Source organism: Dermacentor albipictus, chromosome 10, assembly GCF_038994185.2.
Source record: "Dermacentor albipictus isolate Rhodes 1998 colony chromosome 10, USDA_Dalb.pri_finalv2, whole genome shotgun sequence".
NCBI lineage: Eukaryota > Metazoa > Arthropoda > Arachnida > Ixodida > Ixodidae > Dermacentor > Dermacentor albipictus.
In genome coordinates, this window is record NC_091830.1 from 11,631,568 (window position 1) to 11,652,957 (window position 21,390).

The 21,390-nt window shown below is 46.3% G+C and overlaps 1 protein-coding gene across 10 annotated transcripts in view; it reads left to right on the forward strand.

Moving 5' to 3' along the window:
- Nucleotides 1-10,889, forward strand: part of LOC135917927 (uncharacterized) — a 166,889-nt gene extending 156,000 nt beyond the window's left edge. For 7 of the 10 annotated variants that reach the window (XM_070528118.1, XM_070528116.1, XM_070528115.1 and 4 more), the window contains 5 exons: nt 889-986; nt 2,858-3,900; nt 5,059-5,127; nt 6,445-6,534; nt 10,328-10,889. In XM_070528118.1, coding sequence (XP_070384219.1) covers nt 947-986; nt 2,858-3,900; nt 5,059-5,127; nt 6,445-6,534; nt 10,328-10,426 — 1,341 coding nt within the window. In that variant the 5' untranslated portion in view covers nt 889-946 and the 3' untranslated portion in view covers nt 10,427-10,889. Of the gene's footprint in view, nt 1-888; nt 987-1,161; nt 1,243-2,857; nt 3,901-5,058; nt 5,128-6,444; nt 6,535-10,327 lie in introns of all 10 variants that reach the window. The other 3 variants (XM_070528122.1, XM_070528120.1, XM_070528123.1) reach the window with 3 other exon arrangements.
- Nucleotides 10,890-21,390: the final 10,501 nt, after the last annotated feature.

Below are 21,390 nucleotides of genomic sequence, written 5' to 3' on the forward strand. Positions count from 1 at the left end.
AAATAATCTAAATAACGAAAAACAGAAAACCAACAAAATATATATATATATATATATATATATATATATATTTATATATATATATATATATATATATATATATATATATATATATATATATATATATATATATATATATATATATATATATATATATAATAAATAACAAATGCTTAATATATAAGCGCATAGCAAGAAACAACCGCACTTCTAAAATAGTTCCTGTTTATAAGCTTTGCGGAACATGATTTGGCGCCTGTTGATGATCTTATATCGTCTGCAACAGTTTAATTTTGGGCTTCCCATTTTATGCGTTTATGAACTCTGTAGACAACTCTTCTGTGTACCGAAACCTATGGGCTCAGGTGTCGGGACCAGTGCGCTACCGATTACTACGCTCAGATTTAGTAGTGACTGTAAATTGATAGTTTGGGTGGCTGCGAAATTTTCATGCATCCAAGAGACCCAAGAGACCTTCCCGTAAGCGTCATGATGAAGTAGAGTGCTGGCGTTCAGGTCTTGCAGTGAGAAATGTCAGATACACTTATGTCGTTATGTCGTCGGTGGACTTACTCTTTGTCGTTCAAATCTCAAGCCTCAAGCACTACGCGAACACAGTGTCTGAGGGAAATTGACTCGCTCACTGGCACTTTTTCTTTCGGATCTCCGTCGTACTGGCACAATGCGATCACGTGTGTGTCTCGCAATGTCGCCATTGGCTGTACGACGCTGCAGGTAGGTATAAGCCAAGCATAATGTTACCGGCAAAGTTCGTGAAGTCGCTGCAGCAGGCGACCGCAAACCTTCAGAATATACCAGCGTACACGTGACTATTAGGCAGTGCCTGTAGTCATGGGGCGCATTGTCGCCGATTTTACCGCCACCTAGAGTCCACTGGTCTCCATCACGGACCGACGTCAGAAAACGCCGGCAGAAAATCTAACCTATGGAGCACTTCTACGGTCGAATAGCAGTGCTGCTGAAAAGTGAGTACTACCACGTACGTTGCTGTTTCCGGCTTTTGTCATGTCATTGTCATTTGTCACATTGTCATTTGTCTCATTTGTCACATTGTCATCTGTCTCATTTATCATAAGTCATTGCCACCATGTCAAATGCCATTTTAAAGCACTGAGCAACTCTTCACGAATTGTTTCACAGAAACCCACAATACGGGTGGATAAAGAAAACAAGGTTCTCCAGTAGGATTCATGCTACTCTTGCGACGGACACACATAGAAGGCACGACTCAAGTTTCAATACTGATTATTTGTCACTCGTACACGTTTGCGTTTCTTACAATAATGTTCTTTATTTACGTAGCACGTAATGTAAACGTGTACTTGCATTGCTCCCGGTCTACGATACTGTAAACTTGCGTGCGTGTTCTCAGACAATGCCAGTTAGTTTTCTTTTACTTACGTAACTGCGTGTTTATACGTTTGTATATATCTTTGCGTGTTCCTGTACTATCGTTTGTCAATTCCCGTACACGTGTCCGAAATTTTGTATCTGACCTTGCTCTTTCATTGGATTTGCTGTTTTATCGAAGCTGTTTGTGATTTCCTTAATTCTATCAGGAAAAGAAAGGCAACCGGTGCCACTCGAAGGTGGCAAGTTCTCGATTGAGACCGCGTCATTAAAATATAGAACGGATCTCTATGACGCGCTTCGTGCACGTCTATCTACATTTTTCATCAGTCCGTCTCTCAATTGAGCACTCTAGTAGCAATGTCAAACACACTAAGCCAAAAGTATATTCAGCTGAAGTTCTTCCAATAATACTTAAAGGTGCATGCATTCAGCGAAAGGTGACAACACCACCTCCTCTGCTCGAAACCAAAGTCAGTGTACCTTGACTCCCCGCAATGAGGAATATATATGGATGTTCGTATAGTACGAACAAGAATTCTGGAATCGGGTTGGGTGGTCTCTGTTCAGGGATGCTACCCTGAGATCTGAACTTACTTGAGCCATTGATTTCACCGATCAGACATTCTTGATACACCTTATAATGTCTTGCCCCCTCTTCGCGTTGTGCTGCCAATGTCAGTTTATGAGCAACGACTCCCAGATCTGCGCCGCAACGCCTCAGTGAAAAGCGTCCACCTCAGCGCAGTTCGGTACACGTTAAACCGATTCTTACAGAACGTGCTAACTGCAGTTTATTGAGTCAAGTGACTCGTTGATGTTCTTGTAAACAGTATTCCTCAACTGTGAGATAGACGCAAACACCATCACCATTTCGATGCTAAGCACTTGCGATGCTGTTGACGAGCTGGGCTTGGTAAAAATCGGCGTTGGTGCACATTTTTAGATCGGCAAGGTTTATTGAAGGCTGCATTTTTATATCCTCGTCCCTCACTAAGTAACATACAGCAGAGGTATACAGATCCGCCTCTAACTTCGAAGTTAACGTAGCTTTCTTTTCTTGCGGGTGTAACGTATTTTACGGTGAGAAAAGTCTGTTCGGTGAAATTACAATTGGAGGGAGCTGCTGACTGCGAACTTAGCTCTTTGTGTGTAGAACTGTTTAGGAGAAGAAAAACTAACACTCGCCTTAAGCTAGCATGTCTCTGCAAATATGTTTTTTTTTTCAAATTTCCGCATTCTGTTTTTGTTTTTTCTCAACTGCGAAGTTTTCTTTTCGAGGAGCCCGTTCGATATGTCTTTGTAGAACCGCGCTGTGTTCAAGGGCATGCCAATGTTTCACCTCATAAAACTTCATTATTTGACAGACTTTCGAATAACTAATTTGCTTAACACTGTCCTTTACGTCTGTGGACCAGGGTAGGAAATATGCAAAGAAAGTCTTTCGAGCTTTGCCTTTTGTCTAAACACCCGGATGACATTGCAGGCTGCTGTGGCATGGTCGAGAATCGTTTCACCCTCTCCACTTCTCACCGACAAGTAGCGCCGCAGCTGAAGGAAGCAACTGACTGTTTCATGATAAGAAATTTCAAGCCGTACCGCCGCTTGTTGCGCTTCTTCGGGTGCTTCTTCGTACAGGGCCTCACCGAAGATGCCTACCCGAGGGCCCGTGTAACGTGGTGGACATCTTACACTCTCTATTCTCTGGCGTGGTTTTCGTCGATGGCCTACATAGAAAGCGAGTATATGGCAGCAGCCGTCTACGGTATCATGACCGGCGAGTTGGTCCAGTCCGTCGCGGCATTTCTGAAGATCTCCGTGGTGACGAACGTCTTCATCAACATCGCCTCCATGACGCTCGGCACCAGGCGTCTGCTGGAGTTCTTCCGCAACTGCGCAAGGTACGAGAAGTCCGCGAAATTTCGGTCCCCGACGGCGCGCGGATCTCGGAGGCCACGCTGTCACATCAGGCTAATCAGGACCGTCGGTCTTACGGCTGTCGTCACGGCGTACGGCACCATATTAGCGGTGTACTACGGGCCTCGAGGAACTCGAGCTCACTGGAGCGCGTTCAGCAAGGCCGTTGGCGTGGCGTCGCTGGCGGTGAGCATGTTCTACGAGTGGATCGTGTACCTCACGCTGAGTTCCACCTGCGAAGTGCTCGCCCTGTACGCACGCGACCAGAGGGCCGTCTTCGAGGAGAGCCGCCGCGAGGACGCCACCGCCTCTCCCGGGCCTGTCGCCGAGACGGAGACGACCGGTCCCAGACCGTCGCCCTCGTGGACGGTCGAATCGGTACGCGTCAACTTGACCCGGATCAGAGAGCTCAAGACGTCCATCAACGACATCTGGGGCGTGGCACTCGTCTTCAGTGCGGTGACCACGCTGCTCGCGAAATGCTCCGCTCTGCATCAACTCATCAATTCGGGTGGCCACGGCGTTGCCGGGCTCCTGATGTCCCTCCAGGCGATACACAGCGCGACGCGGTTCTACGAGCTCGCCTTCATCAGCCAATCCTTGCGTGACGAAGTGAGTTGTTCCTTTGCCGCGATCGCCGGCAACGCGTAAGCCCGGGATATCCCAAGTGTACTTCCGGTGATGTTCTCTCCGTATGGTGAAAATTAACCATCCGGAATGCTTCCATTCGTTGAACATTGTCATGTATCTTCAGTTGCAGGCTAACATTACCATTGAAGTGTTTCGGTGCATTCTTTGTCTAATACTCATATCAAGGGGTCTTTAAGGTATTGATGGGGAGTACAGCAAATATTCCTGCTTTAATAAAAACGAGAACCCACGTGACCCGCAACGCCCATGATCATGTGAAATTGAACATAAAACGCGATCCACGTAATCATGTGGAAACGCTGGGCATATGTAAATTGTGAAACTCGTCAGCTTTTTAATAGAGTGCATACAATACATTGCACAGGTTTTCAGATTGTCTTATTTTAATAATATTGTAACGTATATTGTAGACGGAGTCTCACAAAATAGACGCTGCTCTTTAATTGCGGGCCAGAAGAAGAATGTGCAGCTCACGCGCTTCATCGTCTTTCATGGCGCCGACCATTGCGCGCACCATTCTCATCTAAAATTGTCATAATACAATTACGATCGCCGAACAGCTGAATGTAGCCCTTTAATTCACTTCAAGCATAAATTTGACGAAAAATTCGTACTGGAGATATTCCTCCGTCATAAAAGTCACAAAATTATGCACTAGCTAGGCCATTTCAGAGAGATCTCTGTTATTCAGTATTCCGCACTGGCATGACATGTTTTGCAGATGCGGCTACAAGCTCTAATGTTCAATTATTTGGAGTTTATTTTACGAGCCAATATTGGCAGCGAACTTCCAGAAAGGAGGCCTTCTAATGTGTTCATTGTCTTTGACATCATCCATGCAAGTAAGCCTGAAAAAGATATGCAGTGTTCTACATCATGGAACGACACTTTTATTTCGCAACGTACACTGTTATGTTATTCAATTTCATGTTGATTTTTATTTGTATCTAACTTATATTCTGTACTAAAGAATTTCGATACCCTCTAGTTAGTGCTTGTGTAAGCGTAGCATAAGCCCGTGACCAGCAGTCATGCTAAAGACTCAGATGAAATGCTCAAGTTGTATATAAAATCGGAACTTATGAATATTTGAATTAATAATTCCTTTATTCATTCTAGGCTAACGACGTAAAGGAATCTGCCAAGGCTGCGACCATGCTAGAAGCCGATGATTCGTACAGCAAGCAGGTGAGACTTCTGCATACTAAACCTGCTGCAAGTCAAGCCTTCTTATTCAGTGCGACGTGCTCTATCATCTGTGGTCAACTTCTCAAGCAAAGGCTCAATCTAATTTCTCACATATACTGCCCTGTGGCAATGGTGCTGTTGCTGGCGCTGGGTTGATTTCAAGCTGTACAGACTAGCAGAGTTTCAAGTACCCGAATTGAGAACAGATGTACGTGGCCACGGCTTCGCCTATAACGCGTAGTCAACGCTATAGGTAATCTAGGGCACGTATCAGCAAAGCAGCCAACAAAGCGACTATAAACATCGCCACGGGAACGTTGCGCTCAGCGTGGCTCAACGTAGAAATGTCCGAACGATGACTTGATGGTCTCGCATTGCACCGTTGCGGGAAGTGGGGAAATTCTCGAGTTCGATTCGCAACAGCGGAAATCACATTCCGGTGGTGGCGGACTGCGAAAACGCTCGTGTGCTTTGATTTATGCGCACGTTAAGGAACCTACACGTTATTGCAATTATTACGGAGCCCCTGCACTACGGCGTCAGACAAAACCCGTCGGTTGCTTCAGGACGTTAAACCCCGTGATTTTAATTTGTAGACGTGGAGTGCAGGTGAGTGCGTGTTATTGCTGCAACCGACTACGCGAAGTCCGCTTATAACTGTCGGAAATTTAAGGAGCTGCCGGGGCTGATGCCTGATATCAGTCTTCCAAGTTCCTCAAATATAGCCAAGTAAAAGGGGTGATTCGTGTTTTCTAACTAGCAGGCCCCAAAGTACTCCCTTTGTCGAGAAGCAGCCATGTGTCCAGGACACTCCTCTACACGCCCGGGGGTGCTGTTCTGGACAATGGGAAATTCCGCCATAATGTGAAATTTTGTAACGCATGCACTTTGAGCCAACTAAAGAGGTCGTAACAGCCCTCTGGGCCTCTAATATTGGTTCGAAATGTGGCCTTTGCAGAATTTGACAACATGGCAGAATTTCAGTGTACAGAATAGGCACTACGTATCAAAACCATGGGGTCGATGGATGGATCTTATCAACATCCCCTTTAAAGTGGCGTTGTAGCTTGTTTTACTTTCTACCTGCGTATATTACCGGTCCATAAGATCCGTGGTTCCTGTTATGGAACCACCGATGTTCAAATACCATTATCGCCTCAATGTGAAATTAGATTTCACCCTGTGTTCCCTACCTTTACGCCACCCACACCCCATCTGTGCCGAGCACAGCGCAGTCACATGGTGATAGGCGGGAACTCAGCTCGAGCATTTTGGCCTGGAAACTTTTGGAACCTAGTATACGCATGCTTCTTGCAGGTACTCTTCTTGCAAGACAGCATCGATCCGGATGAGATGTGCCTCAGTGGCGCAGCCTTCTTTCGGCTCGGTAAACCTCTCATAATTTCGGTAAGCCAAAGCACTTCGAATCAGCGTGGCGCTTTTGAAAAGAGGGACGGGAGAGGGAGAGAGACATTTAAAAAGAAAGAAACCCAAGGTCTACCAGACCCACGACCGGTTTGCTAGCATATAAACTAGGAGAAGATGGTTAAGGGATTGCGAGAAACAAAGAAAAAACACTGAGAGTTTCGCTTCGCACGGGGATGCCCGTCAAAACTATAGTCGCTCACTGAGGCATGTCGACTGGTTTCTGGTCTTGCGGCTCATGTGGCCGCGATACAAGTACGTTTGTCACCCGTAAGTGATCTCTAGTCCAGGGGAGGTATTCTGTGAGTGTCCACCTGGTGGGCATGTCCTGAACTGCTGATTGGCTGTGGCGCCTCGCTGTCGCGGATGCGCAACCCAGCGCAGCCAATCAGAACTTCAACAAAAGACGAAATGGACATGTCCACTAGATGGACTCTCTACAGAATACCAGAATACCTCCCTAGGTGCTATGACGTGGAGTGCAGTAAAAGGCACTGGTCGGTGTAGCAGAGACAGATGACGAGGAGATGTTCGATACATCTCACGCCCAGAACTGTCGCATGAAGGTGTGTCACCGATCCTGATGCGAAATCATTTGGTCTCTGTGAATACCACGCGCAGCCTCGAGCGACACAATAAAAGGGAGGGGGGAGGCATGAAGATTTCAGTGCGAATTGGGCGCCACCTTAAAGCTGAAATTGCATTTGCTAGTCAAGTCGAGGATTAACTGTACAGTGATGGTTTGGTGTCCCTGTGGGTTCTTTGGCCACACTAAAGCGTACAAGAGCCAGCTGTCTCATTTTAAGTTCTCTGCCACGGGTTTGCTCCGTTAGTGCGTCCTCTCGAGTAAGTCACGTATGTACGCGCTACAAGTAACGTTACGAGAGCTTCCTCTGCTGTCGGGGTCTCCAGTATTCTGCAAACTTTAATGCGTTTGCAAAAAGGCTACGACAAAGAAGGTTTTGTTGTGTACAAATATTTACATAAAAACAACTAATTAATGTGTCATATTGGACGTGTTGGTACATATTTGAAAAGGCGGCAGCGCTAAAAAGAAAGAGACGGACGGAGACAGGACGGCACAACTTCTAACAACATGATTGTGAAAGGTTCACTGAAATATTTGTGCTGTCCGAGCCAGCGGTTATCATCTGCGCATGCGTAAGTATGCCAGCTCTTTGTCTGCCAGGGTAATGGAGGCCATGCCGATACATCCCTCCCCAAGTATAGATTCTGCGATGTCCCGTGTCAGACGCGTTTTACTCCTCTTGATAACGGAAGCGTTTTCAAGGTTGGGCGAACTGTTCTTGCAAGTCAGAAAATTAATTGCCAGCAAACCTTCAAAATATTTTGCTTCTCGCGCATGTTTTGCGCTGTTTGCACGCTCCCTTAACCTATCGTTAACACATCTCCCAGTTTGAGTTTGAGTTTATTCAGCCACATGGCAGGTACATGAAAGTGCACATGGACGTGGTTAGGTGTGATGGGAAAAAAGCTGCATCTAACAGCTTGACTGGCCCCATCACCCGGAAAACAACATTTCATTACAAGATTACAGGCAGCGGAGAGCGACAATACAGAAGGAACACACATGTGGCCCGTCGCAGCAAAAGTGAAATAAAACTCTGAAATATATAAAAAAAAACATTAAACAACAACGCAAGAGATAATTGCATGACATTAATTAACCATCAAAAAAGTGACCTGATATTACATGAATAGGACATTCAGGACATTCTATGTAGTATATCAGTATTGCACAAATTACGTAAACTTGCAGTTGTTAATTTCCATTTGTTCAGTAAACTCGGAAGGCAGAAATGTAATGTTTGCAGTCCATGATTAGTACGAGGACATGGTACATACCAATTCTCTGTGTGTCGGGTGAGGCGACTGGCTGGATTTGGTTGCAAATCGGCCAACGTATGTAAGAGGGTACCTCCTCTGCGTATTTCTGATTTAAAAGTTGTCAAGAGCTTGTATTCGTAATAACTGTTCACTCTAAAAATTCTATACTTTATACATAATGAAGGTGTTTGTGCGTTATACGATACACCTTCAATACATCTCGGGGCATTTTTTTTGAAGCACGGCCAGATTATGTAATGGTGCTTTAGAGCCTGTGGACCAAACCAGATGACAATAGCGTAAATGCGAAGAAAAAAAAGCTTTATATAATAATAGTTTTTGTTTTACAGGTAATATATTGTGACACCGACGCAACACGCCTAAAGCTCTGCAAAGTTTATGGCTAATGTGTTCCGTATGGTGATTCCGTGCCATATGCTCATGGAAGAGAACACCGAGAGTTTTAACAGTTTGGGAAAATTCAATATCGTTATTATTAAGGGTTAGCTTGAGAGTCGTTTCGTATAATTTGTATTTCGCACGGAACATTACAGCCTTGGTTTTAGAGCAGTTAATATATAGTGAATTTGCTATAGTCCATGCATATATTTTATTTAGCACTTCATTTGCAGACACGATGAGGTCATCAGCCATTTCCCCAGAAAAAAAATAGACTGGTATCATCCGCGTACATTACATAATCTACAGAGCTGTCAATTTGTACAATATTGGTAATAAAAATATTCACTAACAGGGGACCCAATATGCTTCCTTGAGGTACCCCATTTTTAACTTTCATGGGTGATGATAGCTCTCGGTTGACTGAGACGCACTGTTGCCGATTAGATAAGTATCTTTTGGTTAAAGTTAAAATGACACCACGGACTCCATAACATTGCAGTTTTTCTAACATAGTAGAATGATTTATCCTGTCAAATGCCTTGGAGAAATCTAGGAATATTCCTAGGGTAAGTTTCTTTGCTTCTGGACAACGTACACTTTTCCACACCTTAAAAGAATTTCATAGACCCCTACCCTCCCCAGCCCCAACCCCCCGAACGATGGGAGACCTTGTTGTCCAACCCCGACCTACCGGCCCAGCTCGCGCTGGCGGCTAGGGGCCAGGAACTGCTGGATGCATATGGGACCCAAGAAGAAGGTTCCACCCCGTCTGGTGCCAGCGCGCACCAACCTTTACTAAAGACTGAATAAAAGTTGACTCTCTCTCGCTCTCTCTCTCTCTCTCTCTTTCTGCGCGTTCAACAAAAGACCGCCTGTGATTTGTGCCACAGGAACGCTGCTGGGTCGCCGCCGGATCGGTCAACCTGCAAAGCTTTTACAGCTCGTAGGGGGCAGAGAACACGACTTGCACGTCGTAACGCTAGGCCACCTTTTTCAGACTGTGATAGCGTATGAATGTAAGGCATCACAGCTACCTTCTACCTATGCTGTGCGTAGGCAGAAGGTAGCTGCTGTCAGAATCATGTTGTTGGAAGATCAGAGCTCGTCCTTGTCGTTTTGTCTCCGTTCGTGTCTTCCTTTTTAGCGCTGCCACCTTTTCAAACACCTAATATTTACCTTCTGTCTCATCGTCAACATCGTCAACACTTATGCAAGGCTCTGCCACATTTGTGTAGTGAGAAAATAGCCGACGAAGCTTTTTTTAGCATCCTGTGTTCCGACCGTCCTTGCGCTGTTCTACGAGTCTAAACAGCGCGACAGAAGCAGGTCAATGGATTACACAAGACAACAGCTGTCCTGTGTCCTGCAGTATGTCGTGCTGTTAAACCCCAATGCGCGCAATCGGAGTGGCCCAACCATCGGTTCTCTCGTGCCGTTAGTTCATGTTTGTAAAACCCTCTTTGCCTCTCTGTCTCTTTCTTTCTACGTATATTTGTCTCTCTTCCTTTATTTCGAATTTTTTCAGATGATGGGCGCAGTCATCACCTACACGGTCATCCTAACTCAGACAGGACAAAGTTTGACCCAAGAAACAAACGAGAACGTCACGTCCACTGCACCCTGAAGAGCAGTCTCGCTCAGAAACAACAAACATGACGCGGCTTCTTAAAAGAAGACCTTGTAGTTAGCCGGCACGCCAGGCGCTTCTCAATAAACTGCCTAACGCACACTTATTGAGTTTCCTCAGGCAAAATTTTCGCGCACTTAGTTTGTTTGTCTTTTCCCGATGACTGTTTACCACTGGCTAACAACGGTTATAAGGTTATCGCTCAGCACAAGACGCGCCTTCGTGTATTGGAACTTTCTCGAATGTTGTCACCCATTCTTAGCGAAGGCTCCTTGTCTAATCAAACTGCATGCGCCGCAGGAATAGTGATGCACATTCTGTAACATCCACGAGCACCATCGATTGCGCTGGAATGCACGATGAATCACGTACAAACTGCCGATGCATATCAGATTTCGACAACTGACGATTTTGCTCTCCACTATCATTGTGTTCTCCGTGTTACTTGTTGCTAGACACAAGTTCGCCCAATAAAAAGTTAGGTTCGTGACTCATGGTCTGCCGTGACTGGTTCTTCACGCTTAGAACGACAGAAAGCTGAGCTAGTTGGTAAGGATCCATTATGCAAAAAAGAAGTGAGGCATGCAGACAGGACAGAATAAAAGGAGCGGGTAAAAGGCAAAAAACGAACAGATATTTGTCCAATGAAGCACAATAAGAACAACAGTTTTACTGACTGTCGTATGGGTGTGGTGTATAAAATTCCCCTTAGCTGTGGCCAGTTCTACGTAGGGCAAACGGGACGGTGTATCAATCAGAGGCTAGTGGAACATAAAAGGTCGTTAACCGGTGGATCGCCTTCTAATCTTTCGCTACATTGCCGAGATTGTAACTGCACGCCAGAGTTAGATGAATGCGCCATATTGTACAGGCATAAGAATGAAGATACGTGTCTTATGGTAGACGCATGGCATATCTATAATGGTGGAAGTGCGTGCGTGAGTCAGCCTTCGATTGCTTTACATAAGGAAGAGATTAAGTGTCTTAAAAGTTATCTCTCACGTAGACCGGCACGTGTACCCGACTGACACGTGGTGTTACCATTCCTGAGCATGCGCAAATGAGTTTTGTGTCGTCTTTCTTTTTGCGCCTCAGTGCTCCCTTCAGTTGATAGTCGGCGTTTGTGTTGGGGGGGGGGGGGGGGGGGTCCACTTTACTCGTGTCCTGTCTGCACGCCTCACTTCTTTTTTGCATAATGGTTCTTCACAAATTGTGACAATATTAAAGCAAAGTTTCTTTACCTACCCCCACCCCCACCCCATCTTCTCGCGCATTTCCTGTCTTTCCGTAGGTCGGTCTCCTGTCCAGTAAAACGGGTCGATCATGGAGGCAGTGTAACAGTAAACTTTGTGACCCCGAAAATCCTGTAGTCATAACTTGGCCGGTCCCGGTGGCTGTATAGTCGGAGCTGGTAGCTTTGTGGGCTGATCATCACATCAGTGCACCAAATTGACACGTGTACATGCTTATCTTTCTCGGGTGACCACGTTTCACCGCTTAACAAATGTTATCACGCAGAGGAGGACGCGCCTGCATGTATAGGAAGTTTCTGGAATGTTATCGATGGTTCCACCCGCTGTCTGTCACCGAACCTTGTGTAATCTGGGCCGCTATCTTATACACGTTCGAAAAGCCGGCGTTCGATTTCGCCTCATGCGATTGGGCTACATTGGCCTAGGCCGTGATATCGGCGCAGCCTGGACAATCGCGCGGGAAGAAATCGAACGTCGGCTTTTCGAACATGTACAAGATAGCGGCCCTGACTGCATGTATGCGCGACGCGAATAGTGTAGAACTTCGTGGAAGGCACGCGGGTCCCAGCGATTAGTCTGGAACATTCGACGATTGATGTATAAAAGCCGACGCGCTTTACCCGTTGATCAGATTTTCGACGATCGCCGACTGTATTCGCCGCTATCGCTGCGCTATAAGTGTAGCCTGTTTTTGTGAGCACAGGTTCGCCCAATAAAAGTTTTGTCTTTCACATTATTGCTACGGTGTTCTTCAACGTCACCACCACGTGACAATATGTGCCCTCGCAGGAGCTGGAATGGGGTTTTTAGCGGGATCCGACCCAATAGGCATTTCAATCGGGATAATCATGATAATGTCATCGCGTTACGGTCGCTCAGGTGTATGTAACATGTGCACTACTTTCCTTAGCTCTTCCTCCGGGTTTGGTTTCGGTGTCTCAGCGAATGCTGTTGCATACTTCTATGCACATATACGTTTCTGCCTCGCAATGCTTCCTTCACCGCTCGCAAGATGTCTTGGCCTGCAAGTCGCTGCTTCCTCGTCCCTTATTAAGCATGAACTACTTTTAGCTCCCCTCGTCGGTGACCTTCAAGTTACCTTGAGCCAAAAGCCAGAGCCTTTATCCGGGCACTCAAACGAGAACATCCACGCAACCAGTCAGAACTTAAGAAAATATGGTATCCGGCCCCTATCCTTCTGTATTGGGCCGCATTACATACGCTAGCTACTGCCCAAACAAGTTACAAAAAAATATTGCTTTCGAGCTCTCCCTAATTTTTCTTCGCGATATCGCTCAAACAGCAACTTCTAATGCGCTGCAACTTTATGTGTCATCTCCAATAGGGACGTTCAAAAGGCAGATGCAGGTCACCATACACTTGATTGTCACCTTTTGGCGCCGATACAGGGTCGCCTGCTCAACGCCAGCGGTACCCGAGTTCCGCGGCGCGGGTACTGCGCCGGCTCGACAGATGGCGCCACGCTGCGCGACCACGCCGGCAGCGTCCGGCGCGCCGCGGATTACTGTTTGGCCGAGACGACACTTCCAATGAGGCCCAGTTCAAAACAGGCGGTCGTGTGCGGTAGGGTGGTGTGGTGTGCCGTTGCGAACATGCCCTATAACCATTTTAAAGCTGTAGCTAGTACAATCTCCAACCAATCTGCTTTGCCGGTAGCCATTTAGTGCTTGCAATTATTGTCGAATACGGGAGAGCCATAATTTTTATGCCATCTGAACTTGCGTTTGCATTTAAGTAGAAGGCAAAACAGTTACATAAATTGCCTATAAAATGGAATTACATGCATCATACCTCTCTTTGCATAACACTTAATTCAAACGGTTCAAGAAAGGTTCGCTTTAGTGGATTCTAACAAGTGAGTTGGATCACAGGCTGCGGGTATGTGTCTTGTTCCGCCTCGCGGTTACGCGTCGTTTTGTTTATCTGCACCGCGCTATGCTTTTGAACTGTGACGAACCTTCCTAAATTTTTTATTTTGAAAGGAGGTGCCCGTGCGGGCCACTTGCCAGCATGTCTTGCTAAACTGTATCCACCCACAGCCAACAACAGTCAACAACACCCACCTCGTCGTCTTGCTGTGAGCTTCTGCAAGTCATGCAATAAACAATCTTATCAGTGATTACATTCGTCCAAAACGCCGTGGGTTTAAAGAAAAACGGCACCTACAATATTTGAAGTGGAAGTACTAGGTCTTTGGCACACACAGCTCGATGCAGCTGTTTCAGCATATCAAACATAAGCCCAATGTAGTGAAGATTTTCATTATGAGAGAGAGGAGGGGCTGCAATGAATACTGTAGAGCTCTTGGGTAGTTTCTGCCAACGGCCGCTCTTCTCCTTCGTGGTTGGCAGTTGAAGCTCCAACGTGCATGCATTGTGTCGCGGACGTGGCATCCTAGTGGCGCTGGTCGAGGTGCTGGCCAGTCTTCGCCAAGATGACAGTGTACGTGATGAGGGATCCCGTCATCTGGGAAGTGTAGAATGAGAGAGAAATACAGGCAGTTGTAATGAAAAACGAAAGTACAAGCCTTAAGCTTGTCTACCCAGTTCCCGGCACACGCTAAAGTTCATCTATCGGCCTTCCGATTCATAAACTGGTAAGACGCAGAGAAGCTTCCATTATCATTGGACGAAATTTGCTGAATTTTAAAAAAAATACTAATTTCTGTGACATTGGCTCCGTGGTTGCCTAATACGAACATTTCCGGGTTAAAGAATTGTTTGAATAACGACGGTAAGGGTGGGCAGGCTACATTCCTTGTAGCTGTTACGAACGAATTTGTTATTTGCACCAGCCGATATGTGCGTGCGTGTGTGTGTGGGGGGGGGGGGGTATTTTTAACATGCCTTCCACCATCTTCGAGGAACGGGGACTGAGGCAAACACGACACGACTGCCTACTATCTAATAAATATACTGCCTAACAAATACAAAGATGTCGTAAACTTGCGTATGCATATCGCGCCGATGAAGTTGTAAGTTCAGCGCTGCGGTGTCATTGCCTCGATTTCCGTTTTCCGCGTGCGCGTTGTTGTTGTTGTGTTTTTCGTTCGTCAAACACGATGGAACGCATATAAATTCCCCACGAGGGACCTTTAAGAGTATAATAAATTATAAATATGATAATGATGATGCACCACAAGCCCAAGCCACTCGCAGCATGGGAATGGGTAGAGCGGATGAGGAGGGCATGGTCTCCAGGACCGGAGGACATGGGATGAATTCGGGTGCTCGCCACAGTCACAAGGGGGGGGAAGCATCCTCGGGCAAGGACCCGAGGAGGTGATGCTCTTGGGTTGGTGTAAGCAGTATTCCAGTCTGCACCCGACAGGCGAGTGCGCCTTGTTCACGGTGAGCACGTTGCTGCGCTTGGGGTTGAAGCCGAGCAGTAATGAAGCCATGCACATTTTACCAGATTTCCTTCTTTTTTTTTTTTGCTCAGTCAAGCTTTCTAGAAAGACGTCCTCATAATCGGCGGCGACATCTGCGCCACTGATGTTCCAGTTTATATTTGTCAGCGCTGCCTTTCGAGAGGCATCGCTAAGCCATCGTGAGCTATGTTATCGGGATATCCCTGCAACTTCGCAGTTCTTTGTAACATCACGGTTATAAGGTTATTTGTAACGTACGGCTGGTTATAACCTTGCGGCTCCTTGTAGAGCCACGCTGGCGAAGCTTTGTGAACGAAAATAGAGATTGCGGCGAATTTGCCGGCTCGCAGGAGCACAGGGTGGGAATAGTACACAGTGGCTCAAATGAATGCCGATCTTGAGGATTGCCACATAAACATTCATTCGGTTGTATGACTAGGCTTGCGACACAAATCTTACATGCGCTTTATAATGCCTTCACCGCAATACGCTTCGCAGTGTGGTAAAACATACATATACAAGTATTACGGTGAAGGTAAGTGACAATTGGCGCAAGTGCATATATACAACGCATCACGATGTAGTAACCTTTGGCACCGCCTCCGGGATACCAATGGGGCGACGGATGTACCAAAGCTGGAACACAGACGCCACCATGATTTGGGGAGCTAGCCGAGAGACAGCCATTCATTGTGTGCCAATACGTCGGCGCGGCGTGCTCAGGGTTCAGCGGCCCCAACCAACTTTGTTCCAGCCTAATAATCAGAAAGTGGTTTTGGCACGTAAAATCCCATAATTTTAAAAGTGTCCAGAAGATATCTTGAGGTACTTTGTGCTCGTAACTTTCTCGGTTTATAGCTATATCGCCCGTTGACATTTCCTTCTTTAAGAGAAAGCGTTAGCCACAACTTCGAGGCGTGTGCGCGTTTAACGGCATACATTTATTGCCATTTGTTGGGCGTGTTGGTAAACTGAAAGCATATTTAGCGCCAGCAAACAAGGACGGAAGGGAGACGACACCACAATGCGCTAAATATGCTTACATTTATTATTCATCAGCGAAGCAGCGTAACCAAATTTTCTCTTTCTCTAGTCAAACTGCGGAGAGATTTTAGAGGGTGATTTTATCTTTTCTTTTTTTTTGCAATTGGTTTGCTTTTCCTGTTTCTTATATTATTCATTTTTCTGTTTTGGAGATCAGTAAAAAGTAAGGGCTTACTTGATGTCTAAAGTTGCTGTCAACCTCCCCATGATGATGATGATCATGACGAGTCAAATTTAATGACATGATGGCCAGTTGCGCCCAAAGAACATCAAGAACATGATTATGAGCCGTCGACGCTTATGCGGGTCCCAATCATACATGTGGCACGTCTGTAAAATGGTCTAAAATTCTACGGCACTCATCACTAGCCTATTTTTTTTTATTTCCACTGCAGGGCGAAGGCTTCTCCCGGTGATTCGGTGGAAAGAGGCAGTAATTGAGTAGTGCCGTGGCCTCCGCGATTCGCAACGGCGCGCCGCCGGAGCCGATCGCAGAGGCCACGGTAGTGCGAAGCCCGACTCCCTTGCTAAGTCGCCTATGCAGCTAGCGACTGCGAAACGGCGATTTAACTAGATTTTGGTCCACATTGAGAGTGTTTTGCGCATTTAACACCCAGGCAGAGAGCTATGAATTTCTCCGCTTATAGGGCGCGCCGTCGAATATGTATTCTGTGGCCGAACGGCCGAACTGCCAAGCGCTTGCTGGCTGATGGAGGAAACTGCAGCAACCTCGACAGCTCCGCGGGCTACGAAGAAACGCCGCAATCGACGCTACTGTTGTGCTGTAAGTTGCCATGAACGTGAAGGACTGAATAACAACGTTCAGTTTTACCGATTTCCCTCGCGATCGTATGAAGCGGGAAGGCGAGAGCGCTGGATATGGGCCGGTCAACGTGTTGGGTAATCGAATTACTTGCATTCCCCACAACACAGCGGCTTGCATGAGAAAGTGCGATAATGTTCATCATCATCATCATCATCAGCCTGGTTACGCCCACTGCAGGGCAAAGGCCTCTCCCATGCTTCTCCAACAACCCCGGTCATGTACTAATTGTGGCCATGTTGTGCCTGCAAACTTAATCTCATCCGCCCACCTAACTTTCTGCCGCACCCTGCTACGCTTCCCTTCCCTTGGGATCCAGTCCGTAACCCTTAATGACCATCGGTTGTCTTCCCTCCTCATTACATGTCCTGCCCATGCTCATTTCTTTTTCTTGATTTCAACTAAGATGTCATTAACTCGCGTTTGTTCCATCACCCAATCTGCTCTTTTCTTATCCCTTAACGTTACACCTATCATTCATATTTGTTGTTCTGCTCTAATTGCGCTACGTAGCCGTGACGGAGGACCGCGGCAACCGAACGAAAAGTCAAGAATATGCAGCCGCCACTTCGTTGGCAACAGAAAAAGAAAAAACGTTGCGAACCATTCTGTGTATGTGCCGTCGATATTCCACCTGTTAACAGACGTCCGTCTCCGCTCGAATCAACAAGTGGAACGGAGAGATTTGGCTGGGCAGTTTAACCAAACATTTTGGTTGGTTTATGAATTCAAAATCCTGTTCGAGAGCATCGTTGTATCGCGAGTTCATTTCTAGTTTCGGTGTTTTGTATGTCCTACGCCGATACAACAAGCACGTTTCGCAATGTGCTGAGCCTGCTCGGCTGCGTCTTTCACATGTGAGCAATCAAGTTGCTGTAGGAGCACTGGATGAGTAATCGCGAAGTAACGCACGTGCGTAAAAAAAATTTCGCGTTTATTTACATTTATGTGTGCGCATGTTTTGCTTGAAGCGCCTGCGAAAAGTTCAAAGGTACTGCGTGATGATGTAGCTCCTGCGAGACAGAAAGACATGGCGCGCAGGCACTGTAGGAAGCTTACTTTCGTTTTGTTCGCACGCTGTTTGCTGCCTTGGAAAACGTTTTCTGTTTGCTGCCCTGAAAAAGGCTATGGAATGATTTACTCCCTGTAAATGCGAGAAAAAACATTACGATAAAGTGCATAAAAATATAGGAGATACTTAAGCCTTGTGTTCGGGACAGTTTCAATATGAACCAATTTGAAATGCTTAGATTTTTATCCTGATATGCCTATAAACAAACCTGATACTCTCTGTACTTGCGAGTTGCAGCACGCCGAAAAAACACATGAGACTTCTTTTATATTGCACACGTACTTCGCCCTGCTCAGCTTCCTCCGTTTCCGAAGCGTGGATGGGCGGAAGAAGCTTTGCAGGTCCTTGAACTTCAGGAAACCGTGTCTCAACACAACCGAAAGAGGAGGGTCCATTGTGGCCTATGCACCCTCGCTTGCGGACAGCTTTTTTTGCACTACTCAGTTTGTACCAAGGCTGCGATGGAGGTGCTGGTGACAGGTTTTTCCACAGCGCCCCCTGGGCAGAGTCTGAGGTCTATTACCCTTGCCTTCCGCTAGCTTATTCTAACTTACTCCTGCAAATGTTAAATATTTAATTGTCCTCGTTTTGTCATGCTGTCGTAACCTATGAACCAAGCACCAACCTACCACAGTTTACAATTCTTGTAATCGTACTCACGCCTACGAAACGTCACCATCGACACGAAGAAGTGACTCATCAGCAGCTGGTCGTCTGTGGGTGGCTTCCAGGCGTAGCTTGGCAGAGGGTTGGCAGCAGACGACATTCAATAAGAGACAGCGGACATCGTCAAGATGGCGACCATCAATTTCACGTCTGTATAGCACACTTTCCCATACAATACTTATCTTACAAAAAAAACTATCTCGCCAATCTCTCCATTATTCCAAGAGTGCTGGCAACATTCCCCGAGCATCTGGCGCTTACAGCGCCATCTGTCCCACGTCCAACAGTCGCATATGGCTTATCGGTGGCACCTGTTGAAGTCATGGTTATATGAAAGTTATCGAAGTAATGGTTATCTTGAAAGTGAGGTCGGTTTTGTCTCCAAGTAGGTGAGCAGCAGAAGAGCCAATCGACGCCTCCGAGCTGTATTTCTCCGTTCCTTTGTCTGTAATGAATGCATTCATGGCAGACCAAAACTTCCAGACTTTCTTCTTCTCAACGCTCACGCCAGTTGGGAAGAAAAACACTGACGACGAGTGCTGTCTGGTGGGATGGTTTTATTCCGTGACTCGATTGGACAGAAAGAGTGGTCATTTATTATTCGTAGGCCCTGACATGCCTGAAATCCTTTTCTTCCGGTGAAGCATTTTTTACACCGTACTTGCATTTATTTGGCGAAAAAAGTTTCGCAACCTTTAGTTTTCTAAAGGTCACGCTGGTGGTAGGTTTCAATCCTGCAGTGAACAAAATGCAAACAGGACCATCGCTCTCTCTTCTGCTGCCTTTCGCAAGTCTAATACTGGTTAGTACATTACGATCTGTCGTGCACTCTTACCACTATCATCAACATCATCAGCCTGTTATGTCCACTGCAGGACTGATGATGATGATGATGATGATGTTGATGTGTACCACTATAACGATGATTATTTTTGTTTACCACTACAAGTAACAGATAACGAAGCCAGACCAAACTAGCGGAATTGTCATGTTTAACTGAAACGCCGAAATGATAAGGAGAAAGGGAAATCCAAGTGTAAGAGAAAGACAACTCGCTACGGACGCGGACCGAACCCACATCACCGGGATACGTACGCGGTGCTTTTGAAGCACCACACGTGTCACTTATGCTGCTAGGTCAAACGTCGCAGTGGGTAGCAGCATATAGGAGGCGAACGAGCGAATCGCAGCAAGTATCAAAACATACAGGTGGCTTCCTCCCACGTGACCGTCTCATGCACCGTGACGTCACGACGCAGTTACCTTCTGGGAAACGAAACCGAAGCTGGCTGCAAGAAACCTATTTTACTGCTATTTAACGACGACAAAGATTGAATATTAGCGCTGTCATCCAAGATTTTCTCTTAGGATGAATGAGGTTCAAACTCCGAACACAAACTGTTCAAGCCTCTTTTTCCGTATCCCAAGTTGAATTTGAATTGCCTTTATTTGTATTGTTTTGGTAGAATTTTCATATTTACAAAATCATGCAGGCTCTAATATCTTACCTTTCAAATCTAACTTAGCTAGTACGATATTTCGCACTCTTATCCGACATTTTACTTCGACCTGTCCGATTCGAGGCCAGTCCCCCAGGGTGGGTACGTGCCAGTGTATCCCAAGCATCTACATTTTGCTGCTACTTAGGCGTCGTTTCCTAGGCCTATTCATGGCCTATCTTCCAGCGTGAGTTGGGCCATTTCACCGAGGAACAACAACGATTTATATCTTATGTGCATACAAGCAAGTTTATACTTGTGTTACTGCCTTTTTCCTGCGTCTTTTTGTCTCTTTTTTTTTGTGTGGTGGCGCTCGGTACAAGCACGCAACATTGCAGCGGACGTCACCCACCTGCCCCCAAGATGGCCAACGAACCGACGGCGTTTCAGCAGCTGCCAGTGTCTACGGTCATCCTCTCCAATCGCGCATGCAGGTGCGATACATGTGATCATGCTTCAATACTAAATTGTTTGGGGTGCTCTGAAGTTTTCCCTATTTTTTCTAGGGATTCGATATCCCGTAACTCTATTTAAAGCAACAAGATGAAGAGTCCAATATTTCCCGCTAGTAATCCTTTCAGGAACAGTAAGAATGTAAATGTGGCTTAGCAATTTTAAATAGCTGCATATTGTTTTTAGCCCTGTATGTTCTTTCACGCAATTCTAATTAGTAAACAATTGTTATTTATCTTGGATGAGCATTCTCATTCTGCTGTGTAGGCCTTCGCCTGCCCGTTCTCCCGGTTATATAGGCTGTCTGGCTGCTCCGAGGGCGTGCCGAAAGTTCTCACTGCGTTGTGCAAGTTATTCATTGGCGGGGCCCGCTCCCTGGGAATCACGTTAAACCTCTTCAGCAGCCCGCACCGACTAAACCAATAATCCATCGTTCCATTGTCACTTGGGACGATGCTTGGACCATGGACAGTTAGTGGCGTTGAACGAACGCCCTTCAGCGACATTCAAGGCTCATTAGTACGGACTTGAGCTCAAAATGCTAGGACAACTTCTTTTACAGCGTAACCTGTTATACGCTCATCCCAACAGCTGTTTCGGTAGGTGATGGTGTCCACCCCCACCGCCGCCGCCGGTTTCCATAGCAGCTATCGCCGGAAATGAGAAAAAAAAATGGCCAGGCTTAGCTTGGTTAAGCCAAGAATACGTTGCATATTGCGCGAGTTGGGGCCCAGTTTTTCCTCCGGCTGTCGTGACGTCA